The 17,319-nt window shown below is 45.0% G+C and overlaps 2 protein-coding genes across 5 annotated transcripts in view; one reads left to right on the plus strand and one right to left on the minus strand.

Annotated features, from left to right (window-relative positions):
- CRTAM (cytotoxic and regulatory T cell molecule) overlaps positions 1 to 733 on the minus strand; it is a 58,046-nt gene extending 57,313 nt beyond the window's left edge. For both annotated transcript variants that reach the window (XM_040326132.1, XM_040326131.1), the window contains exon 1: positions 658 to 733. In XM_040326132.1, the coding sequence (XP_040182066.1) occupies positions 658 to 709 (52 nt within the window). In that variant the 5' untranslated portion in view covers positions 710 to 733. The remainder of the gene's footprint in view (positions 1 to 657) is intronic.
- Positions 1 to 17,319, plus strand: part of LOC120915549 (probable glucuronokinase 2) — a 185,975-nt gene that overhangs the window by 114,756 nt on the left and 53,900 nt on the right. Inside the window, exons 1-2 of one of the 3 annotated variants that reach the window (XM_040326129.1) lie at positions 10,493 to 10,686; positions 14,664 to 14,775. In XM_040326129.1, the coding sequence (XP_040182063.1) occupies positions 14,719 to 14,775 (57 nt within the window). In that variant the 5' untranslated portion in view covers positions 10,493 to 10,686; positions 14,664 to 14,718. Of the gene's footprint in view, positions 1 to 10,492; positions 10,687 to 14,369; positions 14,480 to 14,663; positions 14,776 to 17,319 lie in introns of those variants that run through there. The other 2 variants (XM_040326130.1, XM_040326128.1) reach the window with 2 other exon arrangements.

Here is a 17,319-nt window from a genome sequence, read left to right on the forward strand (position 1 = left end):
GACACCAATGACAGGACACTATTCCTCTCACTACCAATGAGTGGGCATTATTTATCCCACTGACATCAATGATGGGGTCCTATTCATTCCACTGACACAAACAATGTGGCACTATTCATCCCACTGACACCAACAATGGGGCACTATTCCTCCCACTGGCACCAACAATGGGTTACCATCTCTCCAACTGACACCAATAATGGGTTACTATTCCTCCCACTGGCACCAACAATGGGTTACCATCTCTCCAACTGACACCAATAATGGGTTACTATTCCTCCCACTGACACCAGCAATGAGGTATCATTTCTCCCCCTGACACCAATGATGGGGCACTATTTCTCCCACTGACAGCAATGATGGGGAAGTATACCTCCCACTATAAATGATTAGGCACTATTCCTCCCACTGACACCAATGTCTGGCCCCTCTAAAGTCTGAACTGGCCCTTTGTTTAGAAAGTATGGAGACCCCTGGCCTATAATATTTGATAAGGAAACAAAGAACTACATTTTACTTTCCAGTACTTGTAGATACAATGTTGAATGCATCACCATCTGGGTTAGGTAAGGCAATGTCTACCCTGGGGATAAGGATCTTCCTGGCATACTAGTAAATACTATGGTAAGGGTATTGTTTTCAGCAGTATGGACTTACCTTCCCCTTTGAGCAGAGCCCCCAGCACACAGAGCAGTGCGAACACGATCATTAGTCCTGTCTGCACTTCTCCCTTTCTGAGCTTCCTCCAGACTATGCAAATGTTTTCACGTCTTAGGTGTTGGGGGGTTACGGAAGTCTCTGAAGACCGGTGACATCAGTATGTTGATGGAGAACAAGCGGTCTTTCCACCCTGAGAAAGTGAGTTGCGCAGTCTTACCACAAAGTTCACAAACAAGCTTGCACCCCCCCCCCCCCCCCACCTGAGACCTATAGCTCTGTGGCTATAGGAAACCACTTAATGAGACAGAAATAACTTTCTATATAAATTGGTCCTACATGGGCTACAGAATCCAGCATGGTACAGCTGACTTTTTTTTTTTTTTTTTTTTGTATGAAAAGCTGTAAGATTTTGATAGAAAACGAAAGATGGTCTTTATTCCCCCTGGGTTTATGTAAGACTAAAATAAATTAACTCTAAAGCAATGTACACACGATCAGTTTGTCCGCTGAAAACGGACCGATTTGACTGTTTTCATCGGACAAACCAATCGTGTGTGGGCCCCATCGGTTTTATTTCCATCAGTGTAAAAAAATAGAACATGTTTTACATTTTTCCTATGGATAAAAAAAGGATAGAAAAATCCGATCGTCTGTATGGAACTCCATCGGTCAAAAATCCATGCTCAGAATCAAGTCGACGCATGCTCGGAAGCATTGAACTTCATTTTTTTGGGCTTGTCGTAGTGTTGTACGTTACCGCGTTTTGGCACGATTGGATTTTTGACTGATGGTGTGTAGACAAGACTGATGAAAGTCAGCTTCATCGGATATCCGACGAAAAAATCCATCGGATTAGATTCCCTCAGATATCCGATCGTGTGTACAGGGCTTAACAGTCTCATGTTTCAGGCAGCTGTAGAACATGGTGGACAAAAAAAAATATTAGTCAGAGTGCCCCTTTAGGGCCGTGTTGCATGGGGTTTAGGTGTAGGGTGCCTTGAATATTTCTGTGGCTGAAGAGATCACAGTAGGTTGCGGCACAAAGATGGTCAACCTTGTAGGAAGAGTGACAGACTGGCACTCACAGTGAGCAAATAACATCTATTTTATTAAGGTGACCTGATGGAACTGAGCTTTAGCAGTAATCTTTAGGCTGCGTACACGCGGTCGGTACATCCGATGAGAACGGTCCGAAGGACCGTTGTCATCGGCTAACCGATGAAGCTGACTGATGGTCTGATGTGCCTACACACCATAGGTTAAAAAAACGATCGTGTCAGAACGCGGTGACGTAAAACGACGTGCTGAAAAAAACAAAGTTCAATGCTTCCAAGCATGCGTCGACTTGATTCTGAGCATGCGTGCATTTTTAACCGATGCTTTTGCATACTAACCATCGGTTTTGACCAATCGGTTAGGCGTCCATCGGTTCAATTTTAAAGCAAGTTCTAAATTTTTTGACCAAAGGATACTTGACCGATGGGGCCCACACACGATCGGTTTGGACCGATGAAAAGGTCCTTCAGTCCGTTTTCATCGGTTTTGACCGACCGTGTGTACGCGGCCTTAAGACTCTGGGTGGTGTCGCAGAGTTTTGTGAACATCTTTTGTCACAGGGGGAGTCAGCACAATGCTTGCAATGTCAAGCTGCGGTTTCCAAAGCGAGCAAAGTCCTTTCTTGTATAAAGAGAGGTATGGACGCCAGAGAGAGATATAATTTTGCCCCTGTACAAATCATTAGTAAGACCTCATCTGGAATATGCAGTTCAGTTTTGGGCACCAGTTCTCGAAAAGGATATCTGGGAACTGGAGAAAGTGCAGAGAAGGGCAACCAAACTGATAAGAGGCATGGAGGAGCTCAGCTATGTGGAAAGATTAGAGGATCTGAATTTATTCACTCTTGAGAAGAGGTGAATAAGGAGGGATATGATCAACATGTTCAAATATATAATGAGTCCATATAGTGAACTTGGTGTTGAGTTATTCACTTTACAGTCAACACTGAGGACAAGGGGGCACTCTTTACGTCTAGAGGAAAAGAGATGTCATCTCCAAAATACGGAAAGGTTTCTTCACAGTAAGAGCTGTGAAAATGTGGAATAGACTCCCTGCAGACGTGGTTCTGGCCAGCTCAGTAGATTGCTTTAAGAAAGGCCTGGATACTTTCCTAAATGTACATAATATAACTGACATTAAGCCCTGGTTCACACTGATGCTACTTTGAAATCGTGCTACTTTACTTGAAGTAGCGCGATTTCAGGTTCACATCTCCACGCCGAACGCCGTACGCCTGACGCCTGAAAAAAAGTCCCGGACCTTTTTTTCAGGCAGCTTTCGGCGTTCGGCATAGGAGATGTGAACCATCTCCATAGAGGGGGTGAGGCTGCATTCACAATCGTGGCGTTTTGTCGCCGCAAATCGCGGTACAAAACGCCGCAATTTGTCGCCGCAATTCGCGGGACAAAACCCCGCGATTTTGTACGCCTAGATGTGAATGCAGCCTTAAGGTCCAGCAGTCTATTTAAGCATTCCCAATTGGGGAAGGTGTGAATTGCAGACTTGAGATGCAGTAGTGTGTAATGACCGGCATCTGGCAAAGTCTCAAGACAGATGTGCCTGGTAGCTGAGTGACCTGTGTCCACATTATATTGTTGCATTTTCCACATCATAAATATTGTCATGTCTGTTGTACGCTACCACACAGGGATTTCTACCATTGTGAACTGTTGCCCTGCTTTATGGATTCCTGCCATATGGTGGCTGTGGTAAAAGACAATATCAGCATGTTACAGCTGTCAAACTGTAAAAAAAAAAAAAGATATTGCCTGTGACAATGTGTTTCCAATGTGTTTTGCATTCCCACAAGTCTATGGGATTTGCATAGCCCACTTAAAGCAGGCCAAATGAAGTTGAGAAGCAGGTCACCTGCTTGTCAAATGCACGTTAAAGCGGTTGTATACCCAGAAGAAAAAAAAGAAACCTATAGGGCAAAGGCATAATACACCACATACTAGCTCATTATGAAACACTTACCTTCGAACGAAGCCCCCGCACCGTCCCAGGTCACCGCCGAGGGAGCTGACATTTTGCCTTGGCGATTCTTACGGATACACGGCTCCGGCAAACTAATAAAGGGACTAGAGGACATTGGTTATGAAGAAAGGTTGCGAGCACTGAACTTATTCTCTCTGGAGAAGAGACGCTTGAAAGGGGATATGATCTCAGTTTACAAATACCGTAATGGTGACCCACAATAGGGATACAACTTTTCAGTGGAAGGGAGTTTAATAAGACACGTGGCCACTCATTATAATTAGAAGAAAAGAGGTTTAACCTTAAACTGTGTAGAGGGTTGTAGAGGGTTCTTTACTGTAAGAGCGGCAAGGATGTGGAATTCCCTTCCACAGGTGGTGGTTTTAGCGGGGAGCATTGATAGTTTAAAAAAACTATTAGATAAACTCCTGAATGACCACAACATACACTGATATACAATGTAATTCATACACACATGGGTTGGACTTGATGGACTTGTCTTTTTTCAACCTCACCTACTATGAGTGGCCAGAGCCGCGATGACGTCCCTCCCGCATGCACGCGGGAGTCTTCTTTTCAGCAAGAAGCTCTGTTTTTCTGGCAGCATCTGCCGGACCTTCAGAGCGCATGCGCCACTGACGTCAGCGGTTGCATGCAAGGTGAATATCTGTTAAACCGTACAGGTTTAGCAGATATTAATTTTACCTACAGGTAAGCCTTATTATAAGCTTACCTGTAGGTAAAAATGTGCTAAAGAGGTATACAACAACTTTAATGAATTCTGAATGATCTCTGAAGAGTCTCAAACTGATGCCATTGACACAACTCCAAAGCCTGTTGACGCAGGACCTTAATTAATTATAAACTATTTTTTGATAGCCACCAATCAGAGAGCCAAGGATCCTTCACAAGGCTTCAGAACAGCTTGAAGGAATATTTTATTTTTTGTTCTTTTTTTTTTTCTTGGCCAAACCTCCCACTGGACTCTTTACAAGTAATGCATGCACCCACATAAGTGATATCCTATTAGTATAAGTTTAGGTTTGTGTTTTTTATGCTATTTTTCTTTATACCATACAAGGATGGAGATGCGTTTTATACACTTATGCGTTTTTTTTCTAGTGCTCTTTACTACCATACCAAGCATAGGTGGAGGCGGGGACACACCCCTAGTCACCTGTCCTCTATCTACCCATCAGTATTTATATGCCTCTATTGAGGAGACTTTAAAAGTTTAGTTAGGACTGCAGAACGCAGAGAGCCTTGTCGATGGCTCTGCAGCTTAATCATGTACTTGCAAATGCATGCAACCAATCCTCTGCTTTTAACATACACAGTTGGACAGATGAATTTGGCTTGCTGTTTGGGTGGTAAGTGTGAGCCTGATTAAAAACGTTTACAACTTTATTTATACTTGCTGGCCCAGATTCAAGAAGCAATTGCGCCTGTGTAACCATATGTTACACAGCGCAATTGCTTACTTGCTCCGGCGTTACGAATGCTCCTGATTCAGGAACATCGTAGCGCCGACTGCAGCCTAAAATCTGCGTGGCATAAGGCTCTTGTGCCACGCATATTTTAGGCTGCATTCTTGCGATGACTGCTAGGGGGCGCTCCCATTGTGCTCAGTGTATAGTATGCAAATTGCATACTAACACCGATTCACAATGTTGCGCGAGCCCTGCGTATGCAAGTTACGTCGTTTCCGTACGGCGTGTTTAGCGTAAGGCTGCCCCTTCGAATAGTAGGGGCAGCCAATGCTAAAGTATACCCGTCGTTCCCGCGTCGCAAAATTTGAATTTAACGTCGTTTGCGTAAGTGATTCGTGAATGGCGCTGGACGCCATTCACGTTCACTTGGAAGCAAATGACGTCCTTGCGACGTCATTTGCCACAATGCACGTCGGGAAAGTTTCCCGACGGAGCATGCGCTCTACGCTCGGCGCGGGAGCGCGCCTAATTTAAATGATTCCCGCCCCCTACGGGATCATTTAAATTGCGTGCTCTAGCGCCGGGCAATTTTGCTGGTGCGCCCGCGCAATTCACGGAACTTCTGCTCCGTGAATCAAGGGCAGCAGAGCAAATTTGCGGGGGCGCAGGGCAAAATCGTTGCCCTGCGCCTCCGTAAATAATGCGCAGATCTCTTTGAATCCGGGCCACTGTTTGCTTAAAAACGCATCTCATTTAAAGTCCCCAAATCTCCCCTCTCTTTTGTGTTTTTTTTGTTCACACATGCGGAGGCTTTATGCATTGGTGGCATTGATGAGAAACCATGAGGACTTCCCAAAATGACAAATACACATGACCTTTCTGAGTCCGGTCATTTCTCAATAAACCCACAAAATGTAATTTCAGGGTGTTGATGCAATTGTTACACTGGAGTACAGGTGGGCAAATAAAGGGCCAAAAGGCACAAACAAGGGTTTTATGAGGACACAGAGAACAGCTTAATTCATACCATGAAAAATACCCCAAACTATTTCCTCTTCAAAGTGATTCACAGAGCTTCTCCTACTCATTAAACTGCCTGACCGAGCTTCAAGTAGAAACAGAGGAGTTAGATATTCTATTACTGGCATGGAGTGTTGTCAGGGCTATCTTATTCATGATTTGATTATGCTGCTCAGAATTACCAAAAAATACCCCCAAAAAACCTATACAGTAAGCAGAAGGAGTGCCATACGAATGGGCAGAGTCCAAAGCAATGTTTTATGAAACCATTGATTTAAAAAAATGAAATCTGTTTCATGGTTTTGGACATCCTCACCTGTCCGGGATCTTGATCACCTGCTGGTGGCACTGTGCTTCCCAGAGTGGAAGGTTGTAGTTTTGGTGTCTCCCAGTAGCCAACAGATTCCAGTAATCAGTTTCCACCTGATGCTGGCTGCTGGCAGGGTATTTAGGTTTTTCCATACTCCTACTGGTGCCTCTCACTGCAGTGTTTTGTTGCTGCCAGATTCTGTTTGCCGTTGACCATGATCTTGCTTCTGCCCTGTACCTTGCTTCCTTGTACCTACTATCCTTTTGTTTCTGATCCCAGTTTTGGTTCCCCCTTCCCTTCTGGTTCCTGCTCCTCCAGTTTTCCCCTGCTTTTCTGTGTTCCCCATCCTGTATATATTGTATATAGTTAGTTAGGCTTTCTGTTTGTTAGGTTGTTTAGGTAGGTATTCTGTCACTGGGTTTTTTGTTCACTAATATTTTTATGTTTGCGGTGTTCGGATAGATTTTGTTACACTGCAAATAAATCTCCCTTAAAGCAGTTGTATGCCCAAAAAAACAACAACCTGTAAGGCAAAGGCATATTGAGCTAGTATGCACTAGCTTATTATGAAATACTTACCTTAGAACGAAGCTCCCACAGGGCCGCCCAGTCACCGCATGTTTCTTCTGGGTTCGCAGCGTCATCGGTATGAGTGGCCAGAGCTGCGATGACGTCACTCCCAGGCATGCCTGCGGGAGCCCTCCATTCTGGCGCAACAGATTTGGGAGATATTAATTTTACCTACAGGTAAGCTTTGTTACAGCTACCTGTATCCGGGCCAACAGCTCAGGTAGGAGAGTTGAGTATTAGTAAGGAAGAGAATGGTTAGGATAGGGTGACCAGACATCCCGGTTTCCGGGGACAGTCCCTGGATTGAGGACACTGTTCCCGGACCAAGTCTGTCCCTGGTTTTGTCCCCGGATTGGCTTTAAACAGGGGCTGGGGCAGAGTTAAAAAGATAATTCTGAATTACACACCCCCGCTCTGCCGCTCCTACTAGCTTAGGGGGGTGTATTTTTCCATTATCTGTGCCCCTTTCTGATGATCATGTGCTGGTCTGAGCGGAGGGAATATTTCTTTAATTTCGGGTGCATGCCCATTCAGCTTCGCTCGCATGTTCTTCTGCCTTGGCTCAAGTCCCGGCCAGCTGCCTGCCTGCCTATCTCCTTGCCTTCCCTGGTGGAGTGATCTTCCTCCGCTCCCTACCCAGTAGTAGTCGGGCCCGGAGAGTGAGACTTGACAGACTGTGAGGCGGAGCGGCACGACGATGGGCAGAGAGTCACTGATTGCCACCACTACTAGTAAAAAAAAAAGTCCCCGGATTTCATTTTAAAAATCTGGTCACCTTAGGTTAGGAGTTTAAGGGAATCGTTTACTTGATCCCTTTAGGCTGGCAAGTGGCTTTGGAAATCCAATTAACAACATGGATATAGGGTTGGATTTGGTTGATTATCGGCATATCAAAAATCTTCGCTTAATACTTATGCTGATGGTTCTGACCTCCTGGATCTTCCAGGAGACACTAATTAGCAGGTGATCAGTTCATTGGTCTCCACCTGTAACTTAACTGATCATTTTTGCGTGGACTGACCTTTAAAGTTGGCTTTATACCTGTGCAATGGAGTAAAACTGGTCTAATGTGCGGTGCCATTCGATTACAATGGGCCCTGAATGCAACAGAACAGTAGTTACCAAAGGACCACAATGCACACACACTGTTTTGTTCCATTGCCATGTGTTGGCAGCCTATGTTGAATGAATAGGGTTCTTTGGCACAAAGCACTGTTAACCCACAAAATACTGCACAATACTCATACTAACCACACTGGAACCGGCCATGTGTGATGGGGCCCTAATGGAGGGACATTTCTTTGGTCCATGTTCAGGGGCCATGCAGTGGTAAGCACATTTTTAGCCTGGACCTGGAAAGGGTTAACTTTGTTGCTTTGTGGTCTTCGGTGAGAGAATTGCGACAAGCATAACTTCGCTCTGCGATGTGGTATTTCCTCTGTGACTATATATATTTTCTCACTGTAATGAATTGTCGCCCTCCCACCTCCTATACTGTATGCTGAGTTGAGGGGGAAGAGGTGTCAAATTGTGATGTCATGGAGTTGGGGTGATGTGGAGAGAACAGGGGGTGGACTATGTGTACTATAAACGTAGCAAACTATTGGTCTATGATAGACCCTGACAACGGCATGACTATGTAGGGTAAGATAAGGGATGATATGGGCTGATGCAAATGTCAGAGCCTGACAAAACATCCCAGGACCCACTATTGAGAAGTAAAATGTACAGCGACGCATTTTGAATGCCATCCTGGGGCACTAAGGCAGAGCAGCACATGGCATTCATGTTATAGCATAGTGCAATAGATGTGAGTCCTCTGCACCTTGTGGTGTGCTGCATTAAACAAAATTGGCCATATCCATTTTTCCAGGGGGAAAAAGTAGATCTGTAGCCCTTACTCAAAAAATGTGTTGCAGCTTTTGTTGATCCTAGCATGCAAGTCACTAGATAAAAGTGCAAGAGCACTCAGCTCCATCTTAAGCCTCAGGCACTATAGGTAGGCAATAAGCTAGCTGGCCTCAGAATACTACCTTTCCAGTGGGATGGCCCTGTATCTTCAGGCACCTTCCTGTATGCCTAGCCATGGGACCTCTGCCGCTACCTGGACATTCAGACCAGAGGCTCGTTTGCTCTTTGGAGCCTGTCTGAAGATACCTGTGGGTGACCACCTCGGCTACAGCCAACCTCCTTGTGAGAGACATGTTGTGCTTTCAGTTCAGTTCACAGGTTGCAAGGACATTGGACTTCTATTTAGCTGTTCTTGCAGAAAATGTACTTATCCTGGAAAAAGAAAATAATGCAGCCACCACATCATACACAGAATTCTCTGATTGGATGAGACGCAGATCATGAAGTCACTGTCACTCCTCTCTACCTCGTCCAATCAGAGAACAACTTCAGCCACTGTAGCAGCACCCTGAAGGTCACAGCTCTAATTGTACATAGCATGGACTGCTAGCGTGATCAACAGCAATACCAGCAGCCCTCAGGTTATTGGATATTGATACTTACATCAAGCCACTGTTGCCTGAGAAATCTTGGTGGAGTGCTCCTGTAGCAAGTCGGGTCAGTGATTTGGCTCCCTCCCCAGCGGTAGGTCTCCCGTAGCAACCGGCACTGAACCTACATTATAAAGACCCATAGCCTGGCCACATGGAACGGGAAGGAAGGAGTTAACAAGTGGCATACCTGTTAAAAGGTGGCATACCTGTCCCTAGTACCAACTAGCATAACAGGCCTAGGAGACAGGGCCTTAAATAGGCTCTGCTTGACTCAAGATTGCTGACAGTGTCCCAGTTGGGTGCTTCCCCAGGAAACTATGGGAGCTGCGTTTCTCTTGACTTCCCCTCCAGCTGCAGAGCCACTGCATTGAGCACCACCTGCAGTGAAGAAAGTAGACTGCACCTGCCCACATGCTGGACTGGTGGAGAGGGCGTGGGCTCAGCAGTGTCCCTCCCAAATGTAACATACATCAGGCAACAGTGTGTAGTGACACAGGATGGTACTTTCGGATGCGCGGACGTCATCGCAGGTGGACAGGGCGCTTGCGTGCCGGCCGGCTTTCTTTTACTATACGGACGCCTTTTATATGGATGCCGTTTTTATCTTTTTTTATATGTGTAGCGGGGTCATACTGTTATGGACTATTGATAGCGATGAAGATTTGAATCCCCACTGGAGTTCTAGTTACATTTGTACATACGTGTTTATATTTCTTTAAAAGCAATGCATTGTGGGACTAGAAGTACCAGGAGAGATGGACTCCATTGACACTTAGTAGGAATAGACTACACTTCCCACAATGCCCTGCCTTCTTGGAGCACATGACACCCCCCACACAGCCTTATGGGGGAGGTTACTTAAAGGTGAGGAGGAGCTGAATTCTCTCTCTTGGGACCGGGACTTCTTCCTCTGCGGAGCTGTGGAGAGCACTACAGCCGAGCTGTTAGGCCTGAAGCCTGGGCCTGGATCCAGCGGGAGACCAACCATCCGGAGGGAAGCAAGCTCAAGTGTGTCCAGCTCGTGTTCCAGGAGATCGGACAGGCTGACCAACTGCTGACCGGAGCCGTGGAAAGCTGGACATCGGAGGCCCAGTGTTGTGGCGTGGCTGCGGAGCAGCTCATCTTTTGTGAGGAGCTCAGGCGGACTAGGCCTGTTCGGGTGAGTGGGCACTTGCCCAAGTTTCTATACCCTCTTTAGCCTTATGACTTACGGTACCTCACATCTCAGAAAGGCATACGGTTATTGATCGGCTTAAAGAGCATCCGAAAGTCACGCTGTGCATGTTGACTGAGTGCTGTCTGGAGGATCGATTCACCGTATTTGTGTTGATTGTACCTTAGACTGAGTTTAATTCCCTTTCTTTGGACTACAAATAAAGTGCACCAACGTTTGCAACATAGACTTCTTCTTTAAAGTACATTCTGAAGCTATTTGAGCCAGGCCTGGCCAGGGTTTTTCTGCACACGTGTTTTATGGAACTGTCCACTAGGGGGAGCTCGCAAGCATAGATTACTTACAGTTAAAGGAGTTCTCTGACCTAAAACTTTTAACCCCCGCTGTGCCCGGGCTGTAAAAATATACAAAATAAACTTTCATTTACGGGGGATCGTAGGCAGGTAAGTGACAGTTTATTTTGTATATTTTTACAGCCCGGGCACAGCGGGGGTTAAAAGTTTTAGGTCAGAGAACTCCTTTAATTATAGACTCGTGTGTATTAGTTCCTAGGCGTGTTTTACTGACTACTGCAGGGACGCTTGCAGAGTCATTCTTATACCAATACTCATGTATGTTTAACCTGTTGTTCAACTCCCCTTTACCCCTTTTTATTTTATGCAAGTAAAGCTAACCTTTTGGTTTTACTATATTAACTGTGTGAGGTGTGTTTTACTTTTGGGAGCCGCAAGTTGAAGAAGGTAACGGTATTATTATATCGCCATTGCATGTTTTATATGTGTTATTGTGGCCCTAGCTAAGTAGGGGACACAATACTATTGCATTCATCTGGTGTGCCAAGGGAGGCTTCGAGCCATTTAAAGGGGGTGAATCAATTAATGAGAGTAGATCCCAAATCTATCCAGCGGCTCCTGCGGGGGTAGCGCTACATATGTAAGTGCACATCTTTGGTATTAATAAAATTGGGCAATACTGTGTTACACTATTGAGTGTTCTTATTTTCTGGGTATACGGTTGAAAAAAAAAACTTGAGTGTTTGAAGTGCATCCAGTCTCCAGTGAAGTGTGGCTGATACCTGCAATTATCCTACAGGCTGGTTTTCTAGCTTGGCTTTGGTAAGCAGCAAATTTATGTGGTGGTGGATAACGATTGTATTGTGGTGATTATTGCGATTTCCTTTACTGGCACCCCCAAGTGTGTGACTTATCTCATTTTTGAACCACTTTACGGACTTTCACAATTCTTTTTAGAGATTTATTTCATATATGTTTGAGCATTCTACGGAAGTTTACGTTGGTGACCAGTAGTGAAGTGACCCCTTACATAGGTGATCAGAGTAGGAGTGACCCTCTTACATTAGTGATCAGTGGTAAAGTGACTCGTTATACTGGAGGTCACAGTAGAAGAGACCCCTTTACATTGGTGGCCAGTAGTGACATGACCCCTTATATTGGTGATCAGAGTATTATTCCTTGCCTCTCTGGAGGGGATAATGCCCACCTGATCAAGGTGAATTAACTTCTGGAGATGCTGTGCCAGGTGGGTAGCCAAGATCTTGGTGAATAATTTGAGGTCTACATTTAGACATTTACTTAATGCCACCAAATTCTGCATCTTTTCTAATGGAAACAACAATGCCCACCGACCACGGAGACTTTGCCAGGGAAGGTGGAGGATATCAATAGGATGGAAGATTTGATTCTTCCAGCGCAAAGTCAACGCAAAACATACGCAAAGACCTGGAGTCTCTGGAACATGTAAATAATTTCAGACGAGGGGAAAGGCAATCTTTGGGACATAAGTAATGAAATGGAATTACGCAGCTATCTAAATCTGCGGAACTGAACCATCGTCATCCTGTCCCCTACCCCTTCTTCCCCTCTTTCCTGGTCCTTCCTACCGGGCTTTACCTCTTCTCTTTTCTTCTCTGTTGTTCTAAGAATTCATGGTAAAGCGGAAATGAAGATTGGGCAACCCTGTGTCCCTACTTAATAATCACATACCTCCCAACTTTTTGAGAGGGGAATGAGGGACACCTATCAACAAAAGTATGCAGGCATAAGACACACCCCTTGGCACGCCCCCTTAAAGGAGAATTGTACAAAAAAAACAAGATTGGTTAAACCCACAAGTGCTTTTTTTAATCACTACTATTCCTTTATATTGGCTTATGGAATTTACAAATGCAGCTATTTAGAAATCTGATGAAAGGTTTAGGGCTGGAAAACACTTTTTGATAGATAAAAAGTGCATTTTATATACATCTATATAGATCAGACCAAAATGAGGGACAAATGAGAAGAATGAGGGACATTGCTCCAAATCAGGGACAGTCCCTCGAAATCAGGGACAGTTGGGAGCTATGTAATCATATAATAGTTAATGTGAATGTGTGAGACACTAGCAGACGAACCGACCTTTCATGATAGTTGTCGAGTTAACCTCCCTGGCGGTATGATTCTGTCTGGAATTACTTACCAAAAGTGGTACAATTATTTTGCAAGGAAATTTGGCGTTTTATACTGTAGGCCTGTAATTTTTAGGAATAACTCACTTAAATCTGACCAAACTAGTCTTGTAGGCATCCCGGGTATGATTTTTTTTTTAAAAACAAAATTATAAATTATGATATAATAAATAATTATAAATAATTATAACAAATAATAATATAATTATAATAACAATTATTCAATAATGTAATCAACTCAAAATCACTGAAATTTGCTCAGTTGCAGAATTGTCGCTGTCATTACCTTTATTTTTTTATGACGAATTTCCCCACAAATTGCTATCGCACAATTCTGCAAGTGATTATAATTTATTATCGCTGTTTTCTAGCTGCTCTAAAACCATTTTTGACATAAAGGGACACTTTTGCACAATCTACAGTTTGCAGGGAGAAAGAACAGTTTTTATTATACAAAAGAACATGTAGGGCACTGGGCAGACCACTAGGGACAAGGGGTGTGTATTTTTTACATAAAGTACTGTAATCTATAAGATTACAGTATACTGTGTGTATTGTGTTTATTTACTTTTTTGAATTTGGCGCCGTTCTCCGCCCCCGTGCGCCGTAACGTCACGGGGACACTGTGAATCGAGCGAGGAGGACCCGCTCGCTCACACAGCGGAGAGACATCGCATGATCCAGGGACAAGGTGAGTAACTTGTCTGTGGATGCTGCGAGCAGGTAAGCCGCGCCGCTGCACACTCTGCACAGCTACCCCTAGCGTGACTACCGATCGCAGCATGAAAAACCCACCCCGAGTCACGCTCGGGGATACCGCCAGGCAGGTTAAAGGGGTTGTAAAGGTTAAAAAAAAATTCCCCTAAATACCTTCTTTTACCTTGATTATAAGTTCAACTGATTGTATATTATTCCTGTATTATCTGGGTTCTACCCTTTCTTGGAGTTCAATAAAAATTATATTTGTAAAAAAAAAAAGTCTCGAAATGCTGGTATAACAGGACAGGATGAGTGTATAAAGGTCATTTTCTGACAGACATAATAGATTGCCATTTAACTAGACCCAGGGACAAAGCCTGAGTGCGACTCCTAAGCAGCAAAGACATGACGGAAGGTGGAGTTGGGTGACGTAGAGGAGGCGTCACATAGGAGGAGAGTCAGAGTACAGAGCAGCTTAGCCTTGTACTGTGTGCACGGAAGGACAGATACATAAAGATACATTCCTCAGATCTCTTCAGAATTGGATATTGTGAGCTTTTGAGTCTGCGAAGTCCCTTTGTATAATGACACATGGAATGTATGGAGGAGGAGGTGTGACAGGGGCTGTAGGAGGGTAGTACAGAGAGGGGGGATGGGAGGGATGGACTATACACCATGCAGAGCTGGCATGGAGGAGGAGATGTGCAGCTGGACGGATGAGGAACAGCCAAGTTTTCGGTTATAGTGGGCCCTAGAGTTCCAGCGGCAGCTAATACAGGTTCTCTTTATTCTGCAGCCTTGACCTTTGTACAGAAGAGGCGGCACCGGGGACACGGAGAGCGCAGGACACGATGATCTGCATACTGCTGGTGGCAGGACACGGCACGTTGCTAGAGAGTCACATCAAGGTCCATCTCTTGCACTTCTTATCTCATATTATTTCTACTGTTTATTTACTATAAGATAATAATTCTGGGTTCACACTTATGCAAATCCTACGCAGATCCAAAAAGCATATATTTGCATGTCATGTTAAAAAAAAAAACATTATGAAGGGTGTTTATATATACAGTATTATTTTATTTTTTCTTGCCTAGTTTTTATAGAAGATAAAATCACAGATGTGACCACCCCTCTAAAATTCCCACTAAAATCACATGGAAACCGCACATGCTAAGCAGAATTCACATTGCGATGTAAAAAAAATCGCAATGCGAATTCGCACCGCGTACCGCTTTAAATTTGCACCACATCAGTGTGAACCAGGGCTGAGAGTTATGCCGTGTACACTACACACGATTGTTTTTTCCGATGAAAAAAGTCAGATGGACTTTTTTTTATCGGAAAACCGATCGTGTGTGGGCCCCATCGGACTTTTTTTCATCGGTGTAAAAAAATAAAACCTGTTTTAAATTTTTCCGATGGGGGAAAAAAAAAACAATAGTAAATTCCGATCGTCTGCGTGGAACTCCATCGGAGAAAAATCCATGCATGCTCAGAATCAAGTCGACGCATTCTCGGAAGCATTGAACTTAATTTTTTTTTTCGGCTTGTCGTGGTGTTTTACGTCACCGCACAGGTGATCCCATTAGCCAGCTAGCGGAAGCGACGCACAGAGGACAGAGGAGCCGTCGCCTGACCCTTGCTACCTGTCCCATAGCTCACCGCCGTCACCCGTCATGGGATACGTGCCGGTCAGACAGCGGGCGGGGGGCACAGTGGCTGCATATGATGGGCACAGTGGCTGCAATTTATGGGTCACAGAGGCTGCATTTGATGGCCACAGAGGCTGCATTTGATGGGGCACAGAGGCTGCATTTGATGGGGCACAGTGGCTGCATTTGATGGGGCACAGTGGCTGCAATTTGATGGGGCACAGTGGCTGCAATTTGATGGGGCACAGTGGCTGAAATTTGATGGGGCACAGTGGCTGCATTTGATGGGGCACAGTGGCTGCATTTGATGGGGCACAGTGGCTGCATTTGATGGGGCACAGTGGCTGCATTTTATGGGGCATGGTGGCTGCATTTGATGGGGCACAGTGGCCGCATATGATGGGCACAGTGGCTGCATTTGATGTTTTTTTCAGTATTTTTCTGAATTTTTCAGTTTGTTTTACTAAAACTCAGTGGCGGCTGGTGCTCCATTTTTTGAGGGGGGGAGGAATGCAGTGCTCTGCGCCCTGAGCTCACCCCTTTTTTAAGCCAATTAGAGCCTAATGCCACGTTCACACGATCGAAAATTCCGACAAGAAAGCCGTGGATTTTTTATTTTTTTACTGAATTTTGGCTCAAACCTGTGTTGCATACACACGGTCACCCAAAATTCCGACCGTCAAGAATGCGGTGATGTACAACACTATGACGAGACGAGAAAAATTAAGTTCAATGCTTCCGAGCATGCATTTTTTTTTGCGTGTTGGAATTGCATACAGACGATCGGAATTTCCAACAGGAACTTTTCCCATCAAAAAATTTGAAAACCAGCTCTCAATTTTTTGCTGTCGAAAATTCCGACAGAAAAAGTCAGATGGGGCCTACACACGGTCGTAATTTCCGACCATAAGCTCAAATCGAACTTTTTTTTTTTTTTTTAATTCCGATCGTCTGTACGCGGCATCAGGCTCTAATCATGTGCTTAAAAAAAAAAACATGTAGATTGGGGGGGACGGACACGTGCACCCCCTATGGATGGGCCGTCACTGCTAATACTGGAGAGTACAAAATCTGGTGCAGCTGTGCAAGGTAACCAATCAGTTTCTAACTTCAGCTTGTTCAATTAAGCTGTGACAAAAACATTTTTTAAATCCTGGAAGGTTTCTATGCAGAGCTGCACCCTCCAGTTTTTGGTAAATCAACCCCAATGTGTCTGTCCATGCCTTCCATTACACCAGGGGTGGCCAACCAGTGGCCCGGGGGCCACATGTGGCCCGCGGAGCCCTCTGATGTGGCCCGCGACCTCCTGCTCTGGAATGGTGGGTTGACAAGCCCAGATCGCAGGTTGCCAACCCGCCATACTGCAGCATCAGTGTTGTAAATGGTAGTGGTAGAGGAAGAAAGGGGTTGCGGAGCAGAGCCCCATAGGCCGATGCTTTATCTACAGCTAGTCTATGGCAAAGTTAAGCTAACCCGCAGGATAGACACAGGTGCATTATGCTGCACCCACGTTGTGGGTAAACCGCAGCACATCAGGGTGAAAGCAGTCTTAGGCCCTTTTCACACGATCAGCCCAACCAAATAGGACCCTCAATGAACCTCTACAGAGCGACAGATGTCCGTTTACGCTCGCCTACCTCCAATCCCTCGCTCTTCAAAAGGTTGGGCACCCCTGCATTACACAATGATGAAGTCTGTTCATGTAGATGCATAATGGGGAATATTTGCATTGAATTCTGGACTGCCCTTTTTTTCCTGGTTCATTTTTGGAGTTGGAGCTGTGACTTAGCAAGGAGG

Source organism: Rana temporaria, chromosome 10 (genome assembly GCF_905171775.1).
Source record: "Rana temporaria chromosome 10, aRanTem1.1, whole genome shotgun sequence".
NCBI classification, from domain to species: Eukaryota; Metazoa; Chordata; class Amphibia; order Anura; family Ranidae; genus Rana; species Rana temporaria.